The sequence below is a fragment of the Canis lupus genome, chromosome 24 (assembly GCF_048164855.1).
Source record: "Canis lupus baileyi chromosome 24, mCanLup2.hap1, whole genome shotgun sequence".
NCBI classification, from domain to species: Eukaryota; Metazoa; Chordata; class Mammalia; order Carnivora; family Canidae; genus Canis; species Canis lupus.
In genome coordinates, this window is record NC_132861.1 from 3,823,470 (window position 1) to 3,847,154 (window position 23,685).

Below are 23,685 nucleotides of genomic sequence, written 5' to 3' on the forward strand. Positions count from 1 at the left end.
AAAGGGAACTTACTGTTTGGCAACTCCAATAATGTGCTTCATTTTGCACATTCCCACAATTTTCTTGTTATATAACAAGTGATACTTAATGACTCATCTGCAACTAACAGCCCTCAAATCTGTATATTAATATTTAGTAGACAGATATTCTAATAACCTTTAATGATTCTACTTGCACACCTAAACTTATTAGAAACACGTGAAATTGTACTGCTTAGTGATTTACACTTTTACCCTCTCCTCTCTTTCTTATGGGTCTCATGTATCCTTCTGCTTCCAATTATCACCATCAGGTGGGCAACTGTGCATGTAACACAAATCCCTAACTCCAGCTTTGTTGGTTCTGTATTTATGGAGTCCTACTGCCCAGGTTCACTGGTGAGAACCCATAATGAACTTGAACTTGGTGTATTTAAATAGAATTGATACATTTTAATAGCATTTCTCATCTTCTTGAAATCACCTTTCCCTTGGCCGGTTCCCTCACCTAACCTCCTATAATACATGGGACCTCCCTTCTTTGAACCTGTCGAGTACATAGTTTTTTTAGAAACTTATTTTTTAAGTTCCCCTCCTCCCTTCTCTCTGCAGGTGTTTTTAGTAGCAATTTGTTTCCTTGCCAGCCTCACTGTCTCACTCTATGCTTTTGGTTTTAATCCTGTTCACTTCCATGCTATCGAATTTATAACCTCCCAACACAGCTCTGATTTTTGCGCTCTCTTTTCAAACACTTCCAGGTGCTTCCTATCCAATAAATTCAGAACTCCTTATCACATTCAATGGCACCATGGGAGGCTTCAAACCTCTTTCTCAGACTCTATGCTCATAATGATGCACACCTCTCTTTTCTTTAGTGAGGTTTTAAAGTGCTCTCATACAGATCATGTTCGGGCTGCACAAAAATTCTGAAAGTAAGAAATTCAGGTGATAATATCCTCATGTTTCATTTGAGGAAAACAGACCTGAGAAGACAAGTGGATTAGTCAAGATTCCTTGACTGAAGAATATAGCAAAGTGTATGTATAGCCTGGGTCTGAGATTTGACCCATGGAGTTGAGCACTCAACCTTCCTCAGAAAGGCACCCTGGTCAAACTGAGTGGTTCACTGGTCCTAGAGCCCTTCCCTCCCTCAAGGTTTCACTTATGTAATTTTGGAATACTTTGTTCTCCATTTACCTGAGTACTTTCTGCCTGTGAAAGCCCCTCTCTGTACCGCCTCTGACTCACAGAGCGATCACGTGATTGCTTCTTAGTCTCCCTTTTACTGTTTCAGATTATTATTATAACAAATGATTCTCATGTAACCTTTTATGCAGCACTTAGTTTTGTTTTGTTTTGTTTTTTTTCTTTTCTACCAAATAGACTGTAAGCATTGTGAGATTCTGGCCTATGTCTTAAATGTCTCTGTAGCTCCCTACCTATTGCACTTTGTGAATGCACAACAAATATTAGCTGTGTGTGTATATGATACGTGGGACTCAAATTTTTTTAGATGGTGGGATATTTCATTTATTGTTTTATGTTGTTGTTTTTGAAGTGTAGAATACCTACAGCATTGTATCTAGAATCCTTGCCATGTGGAAAACCCGGTATAATCTTTATCATTCAGTGCACTGTGGCAATACCTTTCACTCACTGAACCTCCATTGGCATTCATTAAATCCTTAGCATCACCAACTGTTTTAAATAGTCTGCTAATAGCTGCAATGAATTAATGATCTTGAGCAGTTAGAGACTCATTTTCCCATGTCTTGATTTTTAATATTGTTCTAACTCAAGCATACTAAATCAGAACGTAACCTTGTTTTGTCAAGCTGTTACTTCAACAGAATTTGGCCCGATCCTTAAAATGACTGGTCTGGCTTTGCTGAATTGGAGCTTACCTTAATGCAAATAATACCGTTAAAGAAGAAAAAGGTTGGTGACTGGGTCTTGAAGCTTGGCACAAATGAATAAAACATATTTCACCCACACGCTACATACCACAATGTATTTTTCTAGTATTAGAAGTGGTTTTTTTCTCTAAAGTAGTCCTGCTGTTGAGAAAGCTTTTCTGACGCCAGTAAGCTTTTGAATGGCACTAAATTGAGTTACATTTACCATAGTGCTCACCACGCTGCCTCTGCCATGTCCCTGGACTCATATCTAGAATGGTAATTTGTCCCAGGTGGTCAAGGAAGGCAGCCACTTTAGCTAAAACCCCTGCAGGTTGTCACATAAAAGCAGAAAATGGATTTGGCTCAAATGTTCCTTAATTAACTTCCAAAGACTGACAGCAAAGATGACTGCAATACTGTTAGCCTGGACTTAATACCCTTCCCAATGAACAGGTGCCGTAACCACTACTGAAGTACTGAGAACAGAAGACATTCATGGAGGATGCTTAGAGCCGCACAAAATGGCAGCATTATTCTTATGTCTGTGTGTAGCTCATGTGCAAGTCCCTTCTGAACACAACGAAGCCTTTAGCTGTTTCTTAAAGATTCAACACAAATTTGGCCAGGTGAATTTTTGCACTTTGAGCGTCTGTTATACACTCAAACCCTTGGTGGGGATCTTCTGATACTGGGACCTGTATCCACAAGTGGTCCAGGTCTTAATCTTCCCTCTGTACAAAAACATCACTTCATAGCTTTAGTGAGGAATAATCTAGCTTTGGAGAATCAATTCACTTTTTAAAATTCTGATCGTTCTGTGTTACAAAGTTCCAAACACTATTTCTTTTTAGGGAGTGGTTAGATCATTTGTCACCTGGTGTACCCATTATCACAGGAACAGACACAGCAACCAGAGCAAAGAGTGTTGTTAGAAAGTCAGGAGGAATGTTTCATCCAGGTTATGTAACAGGCCTGAACATATTCCCTACTCTAGTTACAACTTATGGTGACTGCAAGATTGCCTACCCTCAGAAACAATACACTTCCCCTCCCTACCAGTGTGGACCTATATTTATTCTTTTCTAGATTCTATGACAATTTGCCTCCCTTCGGTTGTCATTAGGTATTACTTATATTTTAATCCTCTTGATGATTTTCAGGATTCATTATAGCCTAGTGATGAAGCACATTAAATCTGAGCGAAATAGACCTAATTTTAGGACATATATCCAACACTATACATCTCTGTGATCCTAAGCAATTTTCTTAGCCTGAGTCTAGTTTTTCCATCTGCCAACGGGAGGAGATTGGGCTTTGAGATTTAACGGGATAGATCATGTAAAGTTCTCGGTACACAGCAAGTGTTCAGAAGTGATAACTGCTCCTTTGTATCGATATTGCAGATGCATGAAATCAGACTTTCTCCCCATTAAACCAGCATTCTTTCTTTTCTCCATGATGAAAGTACTTTCTGGCTAGCAGTATTGTTTTCATTTATAAACTACGTATGGGACAGGCAAAACACACTTATAAGACGTCAACTTCTAAAATGAAAAAAATATAGGTAAAATTAGTATCCCCATTTTATTGATGGAGTATTAGAAACATGAATAAAACTTGACCAGACAGCTAGTAAGATATGAAGTATTCCAACAAAGATGACTACAAAGCAAACTCCTCTTAAATAAACTTTGGATTTATTTTTCACATTATTTTTAAAAATGAGTGAAATATTTGCATGTTGAAAAAAAATCCCTCAAATAGACCTGTTAAAAATTTTCAATGAGCAAGAGAAGTTAAGATAATGATGTAGCTTGTTGCATGCTAGATATTACTGATTTATAATGCTTTATAGCACTTAGACACTGAAATGTGTTTAATTCTTAGATTCTTTCTGGCATTTTCTTTAGTGGGATTTCATACCCTTATAGAGACTACCTTCCTCTTCATTGTTTCCATTGTCTCCTTAGCATTTATGGAGTGCACTCTTGTTTTTTAAAATAAGAGAAATGAGAAAAATATGCCCATATTATAAATAATACAAGCACTACTTTTGCATGTCCTCTTAAGCAAACTTCTTCCATAATTTTATTATCATCAACAGAGACAACGTGCAACAATGTCTCCAGTGCATGACTATGTCTGTCCTAATCTTCAGACCCGTATCTCCATTCTCCTACTTCATGTCCAGTGTTTTGAAGCTGTGCAGGCTCTTCAAACTAACCCGTTCTAAAAGAATCCATTGTTTCATCTCTAAACCCATTGTTCCCCTGTTTTCCCTAGCTTGGTGAACTGGACCACTTTAATTTGACTTCCCTAGCTCGAAACCCAAACATTCTTCAGACTCTCCAGTCCAGTCAATGGCCAAGTCATGCCCACTCTTTCTCAGCAGCATCTCTCGGATGTATCCTGGGCCCTTCATCCTCATACAACCACCCTGTTCAGGCCACTGTCACCTGTCACCTGCATGTCTCCAATAGTCTCCTGAGCAGTTCAATCTATCCTCTACATTTTAGGCAGGGCAGAGTGATCTTTATAAAATGCAAATCTGATTTTGTCATTCTACTTAAAACCTGTTAGTTGTTCCCTATTTCTGTTTCACTAATAATATACAACTACTCTACACTGGTCCTCTGAGACTGACCCCTTCCCCATTTCTCCAAACTCCTTTGGGCTCTGTCAAAAGATTTTTGCTCCATCCACACTTCCAGTCCCCTGGATGCATCGCATGCCCTTAGTTAGCCCCTGCACTTGAGAGTTGCTCCCCTAGAAAGCTACTTTCCTTCTCTCTTTCCTGGGGCACTCTGATACTATCTTCAAATTTTAGCTAACACATCATGTTTGGGTTTTTTTTTTAAATATTTGTCCTGTTTTGTTTTAATATTTTATTTATTCATGAGAGAGAGAGGCAGAGACATAGGCAGAGGGAGAAGCAGGCTCCCTGCAGGAAGCCCAATGCGGGACTCGATCCTGAACCCAGAGATCACAACCTGAGCCAAAGGCAGACATTTAACCACTGAGCCACCCAGCAGAGCACTTATCACATTTATTTTATGCATGCCTCTTCACCTATTTGTGTATCCCCAAAGTGGGAAAAGCCCACGGGTTTGGAAGCTGTGGTTCTCTTGTTTGCTGTTGTACCTAGTGGATGCTTGAACAGACGTACTCAGTTCACATGTTTTTGAATGAATAGATGTACGCAGGAGTGGATATTGGAGTCTCGCAAGGTATTGTTGAACAAATAAATGCATATTCATTAAACAGCAATATTATATTATCCAGAGATTCCATCTCCTGAGTTACTGCAAAGAGTCTTTAAAACGGAAATTTTCTTCTCCCAAAGCTAAATTTGTGCTGTACATTATTAAGCTAAAAATGTTTACATCCTTAATTTTAAAAAAGTTAGGTTAACAAATTTTGAACCTCTTTAAAATACAGGACACCATTTTATTTGTGAATAGGTAATGATGCATGTTTTGGCGAATATTTCTTTTTTGTGAATGCATTCAATGTGTATTTGCCTAGTTTCTTCATTACAGTGAAAGCTTTCTAAGGGCAAGGAGTCTTTATTTGTTTTTCTTTCTGTTATCTTTAGAAACCTTGTGGTGCTCCCCACAATGCAGGACATGAGTGAAAGTTGAATGATTCAATAAAAAACAAGAGATTCCAAACCAAAAGTATTTTGCCCCGATGCAGGAAGATTAATGGTGTACAGTAGCAAATATGTACTCTAGAAACATTTTGACTCATGGAAGAAGGGTAAACACATTTTCGTTTCCATATTTCTCTTCATATTTGTGTGGAGAGGTTATATGGTAGATGTATTAAGAGGACTTTCTTTTTCTTTTTTTTGAAGATTTTTATTTATTTATCCATGACACACACGCACACACACACACACACACACACAGAGAGAGAGAGAGAGAGAGAGGCAGAGACACAGGCAGAGGGAAAAGCAGGCTCCATGCAGGGAGCCTGATGTGGGACTCGATCCCGGGTCTCCAGGATCATGCCCTGGGCCGAAGGCAGCGCTAAACCACTGAGCCACCCGGGGCTGCCCTAAGATGACTTTCAACAGCGAAACAGAGAGGCATCTTGTTAAGTGATAATTAAGGTCAGCTATAGTATATTGGGGAGTACATAGTGGATGTGGGAGATATTACTTGGCTGAAGGACACTAACTCTCTTACTCGAAAATTCTTTCTGGCTTTGAAAGGTAGGCAAATGGTAAAGATAAAGATTAGCCAGATGAAACAAAGAGAGTGTTTTCTGTTGTCTGTCTTTTGTACTTTTGCATGAATTCTTCTCAAAAGAGAAAACTCAAGGCACAAGCTATTTCTTTTTTTCCCCTTTTTTTCATGTTTTATTTTTTTAAGTAATCTCTACACCCAACATGGGGCTCTGACAACCCCAAGATCAAGAGTCACATGCTGTTCCCACTGAGCCAGCCAGGCACCCCATCAGGCACAAACTATTTCTTGACCTGGGAAGATTAAGTAAGCCCTTCTGCTCCTTTTTCTATTTCAAAAGTGGAATTATTTTATGGTAATTGAGTTTCCCTCAGGAAAAGGGGTCTAGGATAAACCCCTCTCCTTTTTGGAGCAGGGAACTATCTGTTGGCTTTAATTTTCCATACATTTATTACTTTTCTAGTTATTCGTGTAACAGCCTTGTTGGATGGCTTTCTTTGTTAAACAAATTAGAATACTGAGAATAACATTGCAAAATATAAGCTTTTAAAAGTGAGACAAAACAAAAAGGAAATAAATTAATAAACTTAATAAATTAAGTTGAATAAATTAAGTTGATTAAATTAAGTTGATTACAATTGCTTTGATTCTTCCTCATGAAATCGGAAAAGTTTAACCACCTACCAGTAAATGGCATTGTAAAATAAAACTACAACACACGTAAGTGTGACTTTTGCCTTTTTAAAACATTAAATCAAAAAAGACTAATTGATTGATGCAGCCAACTTTGAAATTTAATCACACTGTAAAACCAAGCATAAAATATACATGCATGTTATGATACCTTTACACTCCCATTTGTCTGTCAGAGGTTGTGCCTCATGTTGGTCTGCCTGGTAGGAGGAATAATTTTCAAGTACTTTTTAGTACTTACCATCATCTTTGTCAGGGATGATTGTAACCTGAGTCCCTGGGAACTCTGATCCAATCCTCCCTCCCATGGGCATGCTCAGAAGGACATGGAATGTTTCCTCCTCTTCATACAGGGAGTCATCAATAACAACGATGCGACACATTTTCTCGTGTTCATCTTTGTCAAAGCGGATGACACTGGTGTGGTCCTCCGGCCTGGATATGTAGTCTGAATAGGACAGCACTGATGTTGGTACAGTTCCGCCTGCTGTTCCTGGGGGCAGAGAATGCGAAAGGTGTTTATGCACCACAGGTTACATGGCTGTTTCCAGAAACAATTATTTTCTTTTTTTAATTATTATTTTTTATTGGAGTTCAATTTGCCAACATATAGCATAACACCCAGTGCTCATCCCGTTAAGTGCCCCCCTCAGTGCCCATCACTGTCACCCCAATCTCCCACCCAACTCTCCTTCCACTACCCCTTGTTCAATTCCCAGAGTTAGGTGTCTCTCATGTACTGTCACCCTCTCTGATATTACCCAATCATTTTCTCTCCTTTCCCCTTTATTCCCTTTCACTATATTTTATATTCCCCAAATAAATGAGACCATATAATGTTTGTCCTTCTCGGACTGATTTACTTTACTCAGCATAATACCCTCCAGTTCCATCCACACTGAAGCAGATGGTGGGTATTTGTCATTTCTAATGGCTGAGTAACATCCAATTGTATACACAGACCACAGCTTCTCTATCCATCATCTTTCGATGGACACCGAGGCCCCTTCCACAGTTTGGCTATAGTGGACATTGCTGCTAGAAACATCGGGGTGCAGGTGTCCCGGCATTTCACTGCATCTGTATCTTTGGGGAAAACCCCAGCAGTGCAATTGCTGGGTCGTAGGGCAGGTCTATTTTTAACTCTTCGAGGAACCTCCACACAGTTTTCCAGAGGGGCCTCCCCAGTTCACATTCCCACCAACAGTGCATGAGGGTTCCCCTTTCTCCGCATCCTCTCCAACATTTGTGGTTTCCTGCCTTGTTAATTTTCCCCATTCTCACTGGTGTGAGGTGGTATCTCCTTGTGGTTTTGATTTGTATTTCCCTGATGGCAAGTGATGCAGAGCAGTTTCTCATGTGCATGTTGGCCATGTCTATGTCTTCCTCTGTGAGATTTCTGTTCATGTCTTTTGCCCATTTCATGATTGGATTGTTTGTTTCTTTGGTGTTGAGTTTAATAAGTTCTTGATAGACCTTGGATACTAGCCCTTTATCTGATTGGTCATTTGCAAATATCTTCTCCCATTCTGTAGGTTGTCTTTCAGTTTTGTTGACTGTTTCTTTTGCTGTGCAGAAGCTTTTTATCCTGATTAAGTCCCAATATTTCATTTTTGCTTTTGATTCCTTTGCCTTTATAGATGTATCTTGCAAGAAGTTGCTGTCGTCAAGTTCAAAAAGGGTGTTGCCTGTGTTCTCCTCTAGGATTTTGATTTATTTTTTATTTTTATTTTTTATTTATGATAGTCACACACACACAGAGAGAGAGAGAGAGAAAGAGAGAGAGAGGCAGAGACATAGGCAGAGGGAGAAGCAGGCTCCATGCACTGGGAGCTTGACCGTGAGATTCGATCCCGGATCTCCAGGATCGCGCCCTGGGCCAAAGGCAGGCGCTAAACCCCTGCGCCACCCAAGGATCCCTCCTCTAGGATTTTGATGGAATCTTGTCTCACATTAAGATCTTTCATGCATTTTAACTGTATCTTTGTGTCTGGTGTAAGAGAATGGTCTAGTTTCATTCTTCTGCATGTGGATGTCCAATTTTCCCAGCACCATTTATTGAAGAGACTGTCCTTTTTCCAGTGGATAGTCTTTCCTGCTTTGTCAAATATTAGTTGACCATAGAGTTGAGGGCCCATTTCTGGGTTCTCTATTCTGTTCCATTGATCTATATGTCTGTTTTTGTGCCAGTACCAGACTGTCTTGAGATCACAGCTTTGTAGTACAACCTGAAATCTGGCATTGTGATGCCCCCAGCTATGGTTTCCTTTTTCAATATTCCCCTGGATATTCGGGGTCTTTTCTGATTCCACACAAATCTTAAAATGATTTGTTCCAATTCTCTGAAGAAAGTCCATGGTATTTTGATAGGGTTTGCATTAAATGTGTAAATTGCCCTGGGTAGCATAGACATTTTCACAATATTAATTCTGCCAATCCATGAGCATGGAACATTTTTCCATCTCTTTGTGTCTTCCTCAATTTATTTCAGAAGTGTTCTATAGTTTTTAGGGTATAGATTCTTTACCTCTTTGGTTAGGTTTATTCCTAAGTATCTTATGCTTTTGGGTGCAATTGTAAATGGGATTGACTCCTTAATTTCTCTTTCCTTCAGTCTCATTGTTAGTGTATAGAAATGCCACTGATTTCTGGGTATTGATTTTGTATCCTGCCACACTGCCGAATTCCTGTAGGAGTTCTAGCAATCTTGGCGTGGAGTCTTTGGGGTTTTCTATGTAGAGTATCAGGTCATCGGCGAAGAGGGAGAGGTTGACTTCTTCTTTGCCAATTTGAATGCCTTTAATGTCTTTTTGTTGTCTGATTGCTGAAGCTAGAACTTCCAGTACTATGTTAATAGCAGTGGTGAGAGTGGACATCCCTGTCGTGTTCCTGATCTTAGGGGAAAGACTCCCAGTGCTTCCCCATTGAGAATGATATTTGCTGTGGGCTTTTCCTAGATGGCTTTTAAGATGCTGAGGAATGTTCCCTCTATCCCTACACTCTGAAGAGTTTTGATCAGGAATGGATGCTGTATTTTGTCAAATGCTTTCTCTGCATCTATTGAGAGGATCATATGGTTCTTGTTTTTCTCTTGTTGATATGATCAATCACACTGATTGCTTTACGAGTGTTGAACCAGCCTTGCATCCCAGGGATAAATCCCACTTGGTCATGGTGAATAATCTTCTTAATGTACTGTTGGATCCTGTTGGCTAGGATCTTGTTGAGAATTTTTGCATCCATGTTCATCAGGGATATTGGTCTACAATTCTCCTTTTTGGTGGGGTCTTTGTCTGGATTTGGAATCAAGGTGATGCCGGCCTTATAGAACGAGTTTGGAAGTATTCCATCCCTTTCTATTTTTCAGAACAGCTTTAGTAGAATAGGTATAGTTTCTTCTTTAAACATTTGATAGAATTCCCCTGGGAAGCCATCTGGCCCTGGACTTTTGTGTCTTGGGAGGTTTTTGATGACTGCTTCAATTTCCTCCCTGGTTATCGGTCTGTTCAGGTTTTCTATTTCTTCCTGTTCCAGTTTGGGTAATTTGTGGTTTTCCAGAAATGCATCCATTTCTTCTAGATTGCCTAATTTATTGGTGTATAGCTGCTCATAAGTTTTTAAGATCGTTTGTATTTCCTTGGTATTGGTGGTGATCTCTCCTTTTTCATTTGTGATTTTATTAGAGTGTTTTCTCTTTTGTTTTTAATAAGGCTGGCTAATGGTTTATCTATCTTATTAATTCTTTCAAAGAACCAACTCCTGGTTTTGTTGATCTGTTCCACAGTTCTTCTGGTCTCTATTTCATTGAGTTCTGCTTGAATCTTTATTGTCTCTCTCCTTCTGCTTGGTGTAGACTTTACTTGCTGTTCTTTGTCCAGTTCTTTTAGGTGCAAGGTTAGCTTGTGTATTGAGATTTTTCCAAATTTTTGAGGGATGCTTGTATTACGATGTATTTTCCTCTTAGGTCTGCTTTTGCTGTATCTCAAAGCTTTTGAATGGTTGTATCTTCATTCTCATTAGTTTCCATGAATCTTTTTCATTCTTCTGTAATTTCCTGGTTGACCCTTTCATCTTTTAGCAGGATGGTCTTTAACCTCCACATGTTTGACTTTCTGCCAAATTTCTTCCTGTGATTTAATTCTAGTTTCAAAGCATTATGGTCTGAAAATATGCAGGGGACAATCCCAATCTTTTGGTATCAGTTAAGACCTGATTTGTGGCCCAGTATGTGGTCTATTCTGGAGAAAGTTCCATGTGCACTTGAGAAGAATGTGTATTCAGTTGCATTTGCATGTAAAGTTCTGTAAATATCTGTGAAAGCCATCTGGTCTGGTGTATCATTTAAAGCTCTTGTTTCTTTGGAGATGTTGTGCTTAGAATATCTATCGTTTGTAGAAAGCACTGTGTTGAAGTCTCCCAGTATAAGTGTATTATTATCTAAGTATGTCTTAACTTTAGTTATCAATTGATTGATATACTTGGCAGCTCCCATATTAGGGGCATAAATATTCATGATTGTTAGGTCCTCTTGTTGGATGGATCCTTTAAGTATGATATGGTGTCCCTCTTCATTTCTTACTACAGTCTTTGGGGTAAACTTTAATTTATCTGATATAAGGATGGCTACCCCTGCTTTCTTTTGAGGACCATTTGAATGGTAAATTGTTCTCCAACCTTTTATTTTCAGACTGTAGGTGTCCTTAGGTCTAAAATGAGTCTCTTGTAGACAGCAAATAGATGGGTCTTGCTTTTTTATCCAATCTGAAACCTTGCATCTTTTGATGGGATCATTAAGCCCATTCACGTTTAGAGTTACTATCGAAAGATAGGAATTTAGTGTCATCGTAATACGTATTCAGTCCCTGTTTTTGTGGATTATTTCTTTGGACTTCCTCTTTCTTTTATAGAGTCCTCTTTAATATTTCTTGCAGAGCTGGTTTGGTGGTCACATATTCTTTCAGTTTCTGCCTATCTTGGAAGCTCTTTATGTCTCCTATCCTGAATGAGAGCCTTGCTGGATAGAGTATTCTTGGCTGCATGTTCTCATTTAGGACCCTGAATATATTCTGCCAGCCTGTGGAGAGGTCTACTGTTCATCTACTATTTCTCCCCATATAAGTTAGAGGTCTCTTGTCTCTTGCTGCTTTAAGGATTTTCTCTTTATCTTTGGAATTTGCAAGTTTTACTATTAAATGTCAAGGTGTTGAACAGTTTTTATTGATTTTAGGGGGGGAGCCTCTCTATCTCCTGGATCTGAATGCCTGTTTCCTTCCCCAAATTAGGGAGGTTCTCAGCTATGATTTGTTCAAATACACTTACTGGTCCTCTCTCCCTTTCAGCGCCTTCTAGAACCCCAATTAAATGTAGATTTTTCCTTCTGAGGCTGTCATTTATTTCCCTTAACCTTTCCTCATGGTCTTTTGTTTTTCTCTTTTTCCTCAGCTTCCTTCCTTGCCATCAACTTGCCTTCTATGTCACTCACTCTTTCTTCTACCTCATTAACCCTCATCGTTAGTACCTCCAGTTTGGATTGCATCTCATTTAATTGATTTTTAATTTCCATATGATTAGATCTAAATTCTGCAGTCATGAGGTCTCCTGAATCCTTTATGCTTTTTTCCAGAGCCAACAGTAGCTTTATGATTGTGCATCTGAATTGGCTTTCTGACATCGAATTGTAATCCAAATTCTGTAACTCTGTGGGAGAGAGTATGGTTTCTGATTCTTTCTTTTGTGGTGAGTTCTTCTAGTCATTTTGCTCAGTGCAGAGGGGCTAAAAATGCGTTGTACTGGAAAAAGGAAGAAAAAAAGAGAGAAAAAGAAGAAAAAACAAACCAAAAAAGGAAACCAAGAAAACAAAAACAAACACACACAAAAAAAGAAGGAGGGGTATCCTGTGGTTCTATGTACTGTAAATCCCTTGACTTCCCCTGGAGCTTTCCAGTGCTGCTTGGTCAAGAACTTGGTCTTCCCCTGTCCTTCCAGCTGGTCTTCTAGGGGCAGAGACTGCTGTGCTGAGTCTCAGGTGTGTGCACCTGGGGGAGCTGCCCTGCTCCCCCACCAGGTGCACGGCTCAGTGGGAGCTGTCTATCCTGTGAGGCCTCTGTTCCCTGGCGGCCCCTCTCTGTCCCAGGTACAGGGTGATACCAGGAGGGACAACCACACTGGCGGCGGCCAGCTCTCCAGCCCTGGAGTCAGCTCCTGCAGTAACTACCATAACTCCCAGTCCGCAGGGGCCTGGATGCTCCCGGGGCGGGGGGCACTGATCTGCACAGCTCAGGGCACCCCACGGCAGGAGCGTCCTCGCTGTCCTGTGCCCTCCCACTCTGCCTGTCCTCAGGGAGCGCAGGATGCTGGGCTGTGTCCCCTGGCCCCTGGGCTCCGGCCGCAGACCCTCCCGCAGAGCCCCGCCTGGGCTGCTCCCGGCACACTGGGCACTCCAGCCCTTGACTGTGTTCGGCCGCAGGGTCAGTCGCTCTCCCCCCGGTGCACTTCCTCTGTTAGTGACCCCAGAACCTGGGGGCCCCACTGCCCCTCCTGCGGTTCTGCCCGAGTTCCCTGCTAAGTGCCTTTCCGTCCAGGAAGAATCTGGTGGGGATATTTTAAAGTTCCTGCTTCTCCGGGTCTGGGCTCTCCTGTCCCAGAGGCTCTTCCCGCCTGCCCTCAGCCTGGCTCCTCTCGGCCCCTCTCCCACTGGATTTTTTTAATTTATTTTTTCCATCTTCCTACCTTATTAGAAGCACGAACTTTTCTCACTGTAGCACTCCAGCTATTCTCTCTTTAAATCTCAGGCCGAATTTGTAGGTTTTCAGGATGATTTGAAAGTTATGTAGGTAAGTTGGTGGGGACAGGTGACTTGGGGACCTACTCCTCCACCATCTCGCAGCGCCCCCTAACAGTTATTTTCATATGCAACATCTTCATGTTCAGTTCATATATATGAACCTCCTCAGAAATTGCAATAGTGCCTATGTACTGTTTCAGCATCTTGAGTCATCTACACAGTGGTCTCAAACATACAAAGAATATCACATTTCAAGTGTTTTCCTCTCTACTTCCTGCCACTGGACATTCAGTAGAAGACAATATTACAAAATAATAGCACCTACAATTCCAATGCTTCCCGTGTACAGGCAAAGTGCTAATAAGCACTTTTATATGCATTACCTTCTTAATCCTCTCAACACTCTAGTACAGGCTACACATTGGAGGTTTACAGAGGTTACACCACTTGCTCTGGGACCCAGAGCCCAAGGTGACCCTGAAGTCTGTGTTCCCGACCACACTTTCTTCCTGGCTTTCAACTCATGTAACTACACTAATGGGACTTATCATGATTGTCTCTCAGATATCAACCACATATATGACCTTTTCTTTTACATTCTTCGAAAATCTACCTGTTTCTTAGAAAGATATTATATTAATGAATATTATGTATTAATTTTAATTTTGTATCGCATAAAATCACCTTTCAGAGGAGGCTTACCCAATGAGCAAAAGAAATATTTTCAAATTCAGAGGCGGCTTACCCAGTGAACACAAGAAATATTTGAAATTCAGAGGAGGTTTCCTCAATGTACAAAACAAATATATGGAAATTCAGAGCTTCAAACTAGTTTGAAATTAGTTTCTTTTCCTTGGGTATATATTTCTCTGCTTCTCTCTCTCTCTCTCTTTTTAAAAAAGAATCCTCTGCTACTTGATTGAGTTTGGGTGGAGGAAGAAAACTTCAATTTCTTGCACCCCGAACAGCTTTTATCATCACAATAAGTAACCACACAAATCAGATATGTTTTGATAAGTAACAGCAGTGCTCCCAGGCCTTCTTGAAAGAGGTCCTCAGCAGTGTAATAGTGAAGGAAGACTTCTGGATAAATGCTTTTTTTTTTCACCTTATGAAAACTGTAATAGTAAAGCACACCCCTCAAGGCATAATGTTATGGTTTCCACATGTCAAAGAGGCTTATATATACATCTCAGGGTGGCGGGCGCAGTTCAGTTCTTTGGTAAACCGACGTACCTTGTTGTGTGTAACAGATCACCATCAGCTCCTGGCTCACGTCTCCACTCCTCCTAATGGGAATGAACAGCTCACCGACGTCTTCTTCAACAGAGTATTCAGACTGGGGAATAAATACAGTTGACTCTAAGGAGAAAACACAATCACAGCCACTATTGTTTTTGTCAGAGCTTCGAGCAATCCTATGCAAATTCAAATTGCTCTAACTTTTTCCCCTTGCATATTCTTTTAGAATAAAACCGAGTGAGGAGGAGAAAAGGGGAGCAAAAGTATATATAAAGCATGCAGGCTCTGGGCAAGTGAATTCTTAATCTTGAAATAAAATCCAAAGTGGCTTTTAGCTCTACAAATTGCTTTTTTTTCTCAATGGGCTCTTGACAAACTTCCTTTAAAAGTAACTTTGTTCTTTGACATAGATCACCACCTTCCAATGATATAGTCAAATTTAAGAGGCAGAAGAGATGTCAGGGTCAGCATGTCCCACCTTGTACTTTACACATGAAGAAGCCTGGGTGCAGAGAGTTGAACTTGTTTGCCTACGCTTCTTACTAGATGAGTTGAAATTAAAATTTAGATCTCATAAAGTGGACTCTAGTACTCTTTACATCAAATTTGTTCCTTTTGAATGATTAATGATTAAAAATATAATAATGCATTATTCAACACTTGATTATTTTTTGTTTGGCTTGATTTTTAAATAGCAGTTCCTTGGGCACCTGGGTGGCTCAGTTGATTAGGAGTCTGCCTTTGGCTCAGGCCCTGGGGACTGAGTCCCACATCAGGCTCCCTGCTCAGTGTGAAGCCTGCTTCTCCCTCTCCCTCTGCCCCACCCCCTCCATGCTCTCACTCAATCTCAAATAAATAAAAAAAATCTTAAAAATAAATAGTAGCAATTTCTTTAGAATTCATAAGTCTATTAATCAGCTCTAAGGAACATACCTTTGGTATGTCCTTCCTCCCCTAGAAAAAGAACAATAACACATAGTATACAACATTGTATTTATATAATAAGTCTCAATGATTCATTTTTAAGGTAGTTGAAAGACACACTAGATAATAAAAATGGCATAACTAAATTGGTGAAAAATACAGCTCAATGTAAAAGTATGTTGAGTTTGGTAGAACATTTAGCTTGATAAATTGACATGATAACCCACAAACAGACACTTTGGTGACTGTGAGTCTGTTTCACTGAAAGTCGCACAGACACTTAGAAAATGCTTCACAGTTATTTTTAAAACAGCAAGCCATACTGCTTTTGATGATTACAAAAGACCATTAGACAGAAGTGCTCAAGAGGGTCCATGATCCATCCTCTCCACCCTGCCCTGTGCCCCAGTTGCTGACTAATATGAGCCACATCAAAGATTTCCCTTGTGCTCTGGCTTCCAGTTGGGTCAGCCAAAGGGGAGCATGGGCAGGACTTGGAGGTCAAAAGTAGAATGAGGTCTGTGGCCTTCATTCCCCTGGCTCCTTCAGGGTTTAGGGCTGGCCACACCCTTTCCTCCCCAAGTAAAGGGCCCACTGGACTCCCTCGCTCACTCTTGGGGCTCAGCTACCTTCTTCTCTTGCCCTCAGGCCTAGAGGTGGTAATGGTGCCTTTTCTTACTAGACTTTAGTATGTTTGGTGGTTTCCCAATCTTTGCCTTTGCCTTTGTAAATAGTCATATTATTACATTCTTTTTAAATTACTTGAATTAATTTAAATTTAAATCATTACATTTAAAGAATTGAATGTGTCATTTGTTTTCTTCTGAGATTCTGACTGATAGACCAATTTTAAAAATAGTACTATTAAAAAGCCAAAAAGGGTGGATACAAGATTTTATGACTAATTATTCATTTATCAAATAGATTGGGTGACTTGTACTTGCCACACACTCCTACTAGGCAGAGGAGATATGGAAGTAAGCAAAATCTCTGGTCTTAGGGGGTTTTCATTCTAGTTGGGGGTGGGGAAGAGGAACAAAATAAACAAATATACAAGAATGTATAGTATGTCAAGAAGTAACAAGTCATATGAAGAGAACAGAGTGTGCTGCAGGGCACAAAGGCCAGGGCAGGATATGTGCCATGGTGGGCCTGTGTTATATAGGTAAGTATCTCTGACAGAGTCACATTTGAGCTGAGATTGCAAGGTGGTAACCAGATGCCCTCCATGAATGACTTACAGAAGAGAATTCCAGGCAAAGGAATGAACAAGTGAAAAGGGCCTCAGGCTAAGTTATGCCAGGCGTGTATAAAGAATGGCCAGGAGGCCAATGTGGCTTGAGTAAACTGAATAAGTAAGAAAGGGCAAGACATGAGACCAGTGAAATGGTGGGTGGTAGAAAGATGGCTTGGTGCTTTCAGGATCACTGGGAGGACTTTGGGTTTAAATCAGAGTAAAATATTATGCAAATAATCAAAGATTACCCAATGGGATGAAAACACACAATGGTTATTCAAAGTCTGCCATAGCAAAGGAGTCAGCCATCATCACTTGTCTTTGGCAGACACTCAAAGGCAGGTGGAGGAGTTGTAAAGCTTTATAGTGGAATAAAGGAGAGGCTGCAAGTGTGCCTTGACAAGAGGCTGTCGGTACAGGGAAGCTGTGGGCAGGCTAACTAGAAGTGGGGCATCCTATGTGACTAGTTACAGGTACACATCTGGTTTCTCTGGTTGGTCTTCAGTTGAAAACGAAGACAAAAATGAGGGAAGCTCTCAGTTATTGATCAAATTTTGACCATTTGAGGCTGATTGCTTCAGAGGCTGTGGTTTTGCTCCCCAGTTGCTGTAGACTGTGCGTCAGAGTTGTATTTTAATATGTGGTCTGTCCACTGTCTGTGTGTATATTTATCCATCTTTCAATATAAAAGCATGAGAAGTCTTTGAATATGGGGATACTGTAACTTGACATATTTTAAGAACATTATTTTTGGCTCTTGTGAGATAGACATTGAAGGCCAAGAGCTGGCAAGGAGCTTAGTTGGGAGGCTTTGCAACCATCCAGGACAAAGATCAAAGAAGACTGGATCAGGCGGTAGCAGCAAAGCTGATATAATATGGTTGTGTCCAGGACATACAAAGGAAGAGCCAGAAGAGTTTTCTTTTCTTTTTTTTTTTTCTTTTAAGATTTTATTTTTTTATTTATTCATGAGAGACACAGAGGCAGAGTCACAGTCAGAGGGAGAAAGCATGCTCCCCGTGGGGAACCCGATGTGGGACTCAATCCCACAACCCTAGGATCACAACCTGAGCCAAAGGCAGACAATCAACCACTGAGCTACCCAGATGCCCCCCAGAAGAATTTTCTAATGGATCAGCTGTGGTATGTGAGAAAACAGAAGAGTCAAGAGTAACTCCAAGTTTCTTGACCAACTAGAAAGATGAAAGTGCTGTTTATAGAAGTGGAGGAGACTGCATGAGAATCAGATTTATGGGTGGATCAGGAGTTCCATTTTGGACATATTAAAATAAAGATTTATTATTTATTTATTTATTTATTTGTTTGTTTGTTTATTTGAGGTGTCTTTTAAATATCCAAGGTGAGATATCAAATTCGCCAGTTGGGTATACAATCCTGGATTTCAGTGGATAGGTCTAGATTGGAAGGATAAAAGTGGGAGTTACTGGCATGTTGTATATGAAGTCAGAATAAAATTATTTAGGGAGGGACTGTAGATAAAGAAGACAATGGATCCAGGAACCAGCCTCAGGGCATTTAGAGGTCAGAGAGATAAGGAAGACTGACCAAAGGAGGCTGAGAGGGGTCCCAGTGAAGAGAATAACCAAGGGAGTGTGGATAAGGGAGGCCAAGTGCAAAACATGTTTTTAAGATACAGGGACCGATCAAAGGTTTCAAATGCTGTTGACAAGTCAAGAAAGTTGAGAATCGATCATTAGATTTGGCAAAGTGAAGTCACTGGTTATCTTTACAAGAACTGGCTCAGTGGAGCAGGGGGACAAAAGCCTGAAGGAATGGGAGAGAAACCGGAAGACAGTAGGCTGTTAATGGCAACAGAGTGACATCTGGAAATATCTTGTTTATTTTTAACACGAGGTTTTGTAAGGGTAAAATTACTCCCACTATTATGAAGTAGGATTTTACCAAACATAAAATTTCAACATAGAAATGATCAAAGCACTTCATCAGAAAAAATACACAGAGTGCCATGGAATATTCAAGTCAGGTGTTCAATGAGTTCCAATGAGTTTCTTCATTAACTAACGGAAATGCAGTCTGGTATCACTTAGGTCATTTATTCCAACAGCATTAGTATAAATTTCACAAAAAGTTTTCTTTCTTTATTAAAGTTTGCTGTGGACTGAATGTATCCCTTGAAATTTATACATGGAAGCCCTAACTCTCAAAGTTATGCTACTGGAGGTGGGAATGGTCAGGAAGTAATTAGGCTTAGATGAGGTCTTAAGGGTGAGGCCCTCATTTGGGGATTAGTATCCTTAAAACAAGAGGAAGAGATCTCTCTCTTTCTCAGTCTTTCCACTCACATGCACCAAAGAACCACATGTGATCACACAGCAAGAAGGCAGCAGACCACAAGCCTGAATCTGCTGGCACCTTGATCTAGGACTTCCAGCCTCCAGAATTGTGAGAAATAAATGTCTGTTGCTTATACCACCCAGTGTGTTAGATTTTGCTATAGCAGCCTCAGCTAAGGCAGAGTTGATCATATATAATACTTATCCTATACATCTAGTCTATACTGGCCAACTCTTAGATAAGTTATTCATATAAGTCCCACATAGGGCATTGTAACTTCAGACCTTGAGTCCTTGAGTTTTGGTTCTTCCTACACCTTAAGGACTTGCTGTTAGTACCACCAGGTTTGACTTATGAATAAAAATGGAAGCTAGGTGTCTGGAGTTTGCCCTTAGCTCTGGAGCCCACTCCTGTACTTGGTCTGACAGAGGGTGAACAGGTCCAGCACCATGTTTAGGTCTTCTGCACACCTAACTTTGGACAGAAATGCGTGGTTTATGGGAGAAACTGGAAAAGGAGAGAGGGAGAAAAGCTTCCCCGGCAGATGTTTCAAGTTAGTTCCTCATCCAGAACACGACCTAAACGCTTCACATACTTTTCCCTCCCCACTGGAACTTTCTGTGTGCATCTGTAAAGGATGGAGATTGTGGAATCAAACTGAAACAAAAATACTTAAGACATGCATGATGCAAGAAATGGCATCAGGGATACCTGGCTAGCTTGGTCGGTGGAACATGTGACTGTTGATTTCAGGGTCATGAGTTCAAGCCCCACACTGGGCCTAGAGCTTACTTTAAAAAAAAAAAGAAAAGAAAGAAACAAAAAAAGAAATGGCTTCACACAGGCTCTAACTGATGGGCCAGTTTATACGTATTACAGTTGCCACGGGCTTGTTTATTATGCTAGCACTCATCCAAAACTCAGAACTAGAAGAAAATTTAATTATTTATACCTAGATAGTGCAGATAAAACTAAATGTAATTAAATGCCAACTGTTCTTTAAAGGAAGTATAAACATAATTGAACTTCAAATTAAACTAAAGGAGAGATGTTAAACAAACAGACCAGAGCCCCATTTCTCTTACACTCTCTAATTATGTTCAGTCTTTTAACCCAGAGGTTTCCACACATCTCCATTTCATGTACTCAGTAGATTGTATCTTCATAGAAAATTTAAGAGTTTTCAGCCTGACAAAATAAAGTAGGCTGGCAGTTGAAAAGAAAGTCACGTCTGGCTTCTGACAGGATTTCAGCTTTAGAAGAGTCTCTCCAACCTTTGTATAAATGCCAACTCTCAAAAAGCCATTCAACCTTTTTCTTTTCTTTCCTTTTTTTTTTTCCCCCTGACTGCACTGAGACAAGCCAGCACTGTAGAAGTATGGCAGGGGGAGGGAAGAGGTCAAGTTACACACAAAAGCAGTGAGATTCACTTTTACCAACATCAGCCAAAGGTGTACCCTAACAAAAAAGCATCACCTGATATAAATTAAGAGCAAAAATACAAGACACAAGTCACTGAAGAGTGGGGAGAGGTCGGATATGTTTTATGTAACAAATGTGGAAGCATATGGGCCAAATGAAAATTTCTGGCTCATAAATATATGTAGGAAACTTGAACAATCAAATATTATGGGAAGCAAATTACTCCCTAAATGGTCTAATTCTTAAACTATTTGTTTAAAGGAAATTTTAAAAGACCTTAAGAAGTGAAGAACCAATTCAAAAAAATGAGATGAGCAATATTCATTTCTAAAGGATAAAATTAGGGCAGCCCACGTGGCTCTGGTTTAGCACCACCTTCGGCCCAGGGCCTGATCCTGGAGACCCGGGATCGAGTCCATCGGGCCCCCGGTGCACGGAGCCTGCTTCTCCCTCTGCCTGTGTCTCTGCCTCTCTCTCTCTCTCTCTCTCTCTCTCATGAATAAATAAATAAATATCTTAAAAAATATTTTAAAAAATAAAGGATAAAATTAGAAGAGAAAGAATATGTTCATAATCCTATGTGCATTTGTGGTTCATTTACTTGGAACAATATTTCTTCCCTTATTAATTTATTAGTTTTTGGCTTCCCCTTCACATCAGCATATCTGAGAATATGGTCCCATTAGACTAGAACATTCTCCCCACAGAAACACTGAATTTAAAACTTCCTTTATAAGGTATTTTGTCATTAAAAACCCAACAGCAACAACACAAACAAGTTGATGATAGCTCTTACCATCTCCTGGGTCAATGATCTCCACTGTGGTCACTGTGGGAAACTCCAAAGCAGCCAGCACCGGCTCTGAGAGAACCACCTGGAAGGTCTCCGACTGCTCATGCTCCCCATCGCTCATGATCCGCACTTTCCAGGTTGCCCTGGTCTGGCCTGGGTTGAACTGTACTTGTTTCTGTGCTTTGCCCTTGAAGTCTTTGTCTTTTTCTGCAGTCCCATCTCTTGTGCCAATACCTTCACAAAAACATGGTATCATTTTCTTAGTTTCAATTAGATTATTTAGGTTTTCCCTGTTGTTAACTTTTTGTGTTACTTTATCCTACATTTCACTAGATCCAGCTTTGATCCCATGAAATGGACAATTGGGTGCAGGTTCCACAGTGAAAGTGTTCTCCTGTAGGTGTGTTGGTCAGCTCATGATTGTTTTATTCTTACCTCATGATGGTTTTCCTGTATATTCTCTGAGCTATGTTTGTGTTAGATGGAACCTCTTATAAAGCAAGACCCCGTAAATTGATTATTCATGTTGTGAATATTCTCACTCCTGCAAATTGGTTCAGTCTAAAAACTCTTCATATTTACTTTTCCATGTGTTTATGCTGCACATGTCATTTGATAAATAACAAGAAAAATTCTCTAACTAGAAAATATAAACCAGTAAGAAACTCTGTTAGTCAAGAATTCTTTGATAATCAAAGTCGTAAATGACCAAGCATAATAAAGAATTACAGTATTGTCTACACATTTACTGGAACTAGGACCCTTAGAAGAATCTAATTCAGTGATTCTCAACATGACCACAGCCAGGTTTTTTCTTGTGGAACTCTTCAGAATTCCATGAAACCATGTGAACAGAATGGGAGAGCTAAATATTTATAGTTATTATAAGTAGTACGTTTGGCTTACTCTGATGGTTCACTCAAGGTCAACTGCAGTGAGCTGGGGAGGCTGAAGGATCTCTGAGTTTTTCACTACATTACAAGAGGATCTTTAACATTACTGTACCATGTATTCAAATCGTAGATTATCTATAGTCAGCAGTCAACAAATTCAATGTCATAGAAAAATTATAAAATTGCAGTAGCACTTGTGTTAGTGGACCCTAAGTACTGAATCAGAACCTCTTAGCAAGTCAAGTTAATAATTTTCAAGCATATTTCTTTAAACATTGGCATTTTGAGAGAAGTTGGTAGGAAAAACAGGCTTTAATAGGGAAAAATAAAATCTTGTAACTATTAGATTTAAAAGTCTGAAAATAAAGTCTTTCTAACATTTCTCATTTAATTGTTTCAGACAGTTGTTCTGTCTTTTTAGATAACAGTCCTTATGTAAGATTAGTGTATTTATTGCTTCACCTGACTAACATTACTGCTAGTCTCATCTTAAAATGAAGATGAAAATAAATATTTCATTAAAATATTTTTGTCTTACAGAGCTCAGAAAAACAACTGAGATACAAATGTTGCATTTTCTTTTTTTTAAGATTTTATTTATTTATTCATGAGAGAGACAGAGAGAGAGAGACAGAGAGAGAGGCAGAGACATAGGCAGAGGGAGAAGTAGGCTCCATGCAGGGAGCCTGATGTGGGACTCGATCCTGGGACTCCAGGATCACACCCTGGGCTGAAGGCTGGCACTCAACCCTGAGCCACCCAGGGGTCCCGCATTTTCTTTTTATTAGTAGGTAAAACATGATCTATTTAATGTCAGTAGGAAAAAGTGCACAGAATCAGGAATTTTAGCACTACATATTTTGTTGAATGTTACAGACTTCCTGTTAGCTCTCTAGTTCCTAATGCACACAGGCAGGTTGTCAACACCTCTTGGGTCCACCATAATTCGCTGCCAAGGTGATGATGATAGGAATCATTCTGAGGTTCCAGTGTACATGCTGCTCATTGATCCATCTATCCCCAGTGGCATGAGCCAGGCAAAGAATCTTTTATTTGGTGTCTGATAACCACTGCCCACTTCTCTGTTTTGTTTTGTTTTAGCAATCATGCAATTTTCCTTGGGATTCAAAAGGCAGTTAAAGACAAAAAGGAATGAGTATAATACAAGGAACTTCCACTAGTTCCAACTAGTCATCCTTACTAAGTGATTATCAAGTTATCCACCTAAAAAAATCGTATGTTATAACACCAAATCTCACTGTTGCTGCTAAAAACATGTATAATTTTTTGGGTGGATTTTATAAAATATGCCCA

At 40.0% G+C, this 23,685-nt stretch overlaps 1 protein-coding gene across 1 annotated transcript in view; it reads right to left on the minus strand.

Annotated features, from left to right (window-relative positions):
- Nucleotides 1–23,685, minus strand: part of FREM2 (FRAS1 related extracellular matrix 2) — a 166,135-nt gene that overhangs the window by 64,516 nt on the left and 77,934 nt on the right. The window contains exons 4-6 of the mRNA XM_072797284.1: nucleotides 21,482–21,712; nucleotides 14,781–14,906; nucleotides 7,002–7,253 (exon numbers count right to left, since the gene is read on the minus strand). Coding sequence (XP_072653385.1) covers nucleotides 7,002–7,253; nucleotides 14,781–14,906; nucleotides 21,482–21,712 — 609 coding nt within the window. The remainder of the gene's footprint in view (nucleotides 1–7,001; nucleotides 7,254–14,780; nucleotides 14,907–21,481; nucleotides 21,713–23,685) is intronic.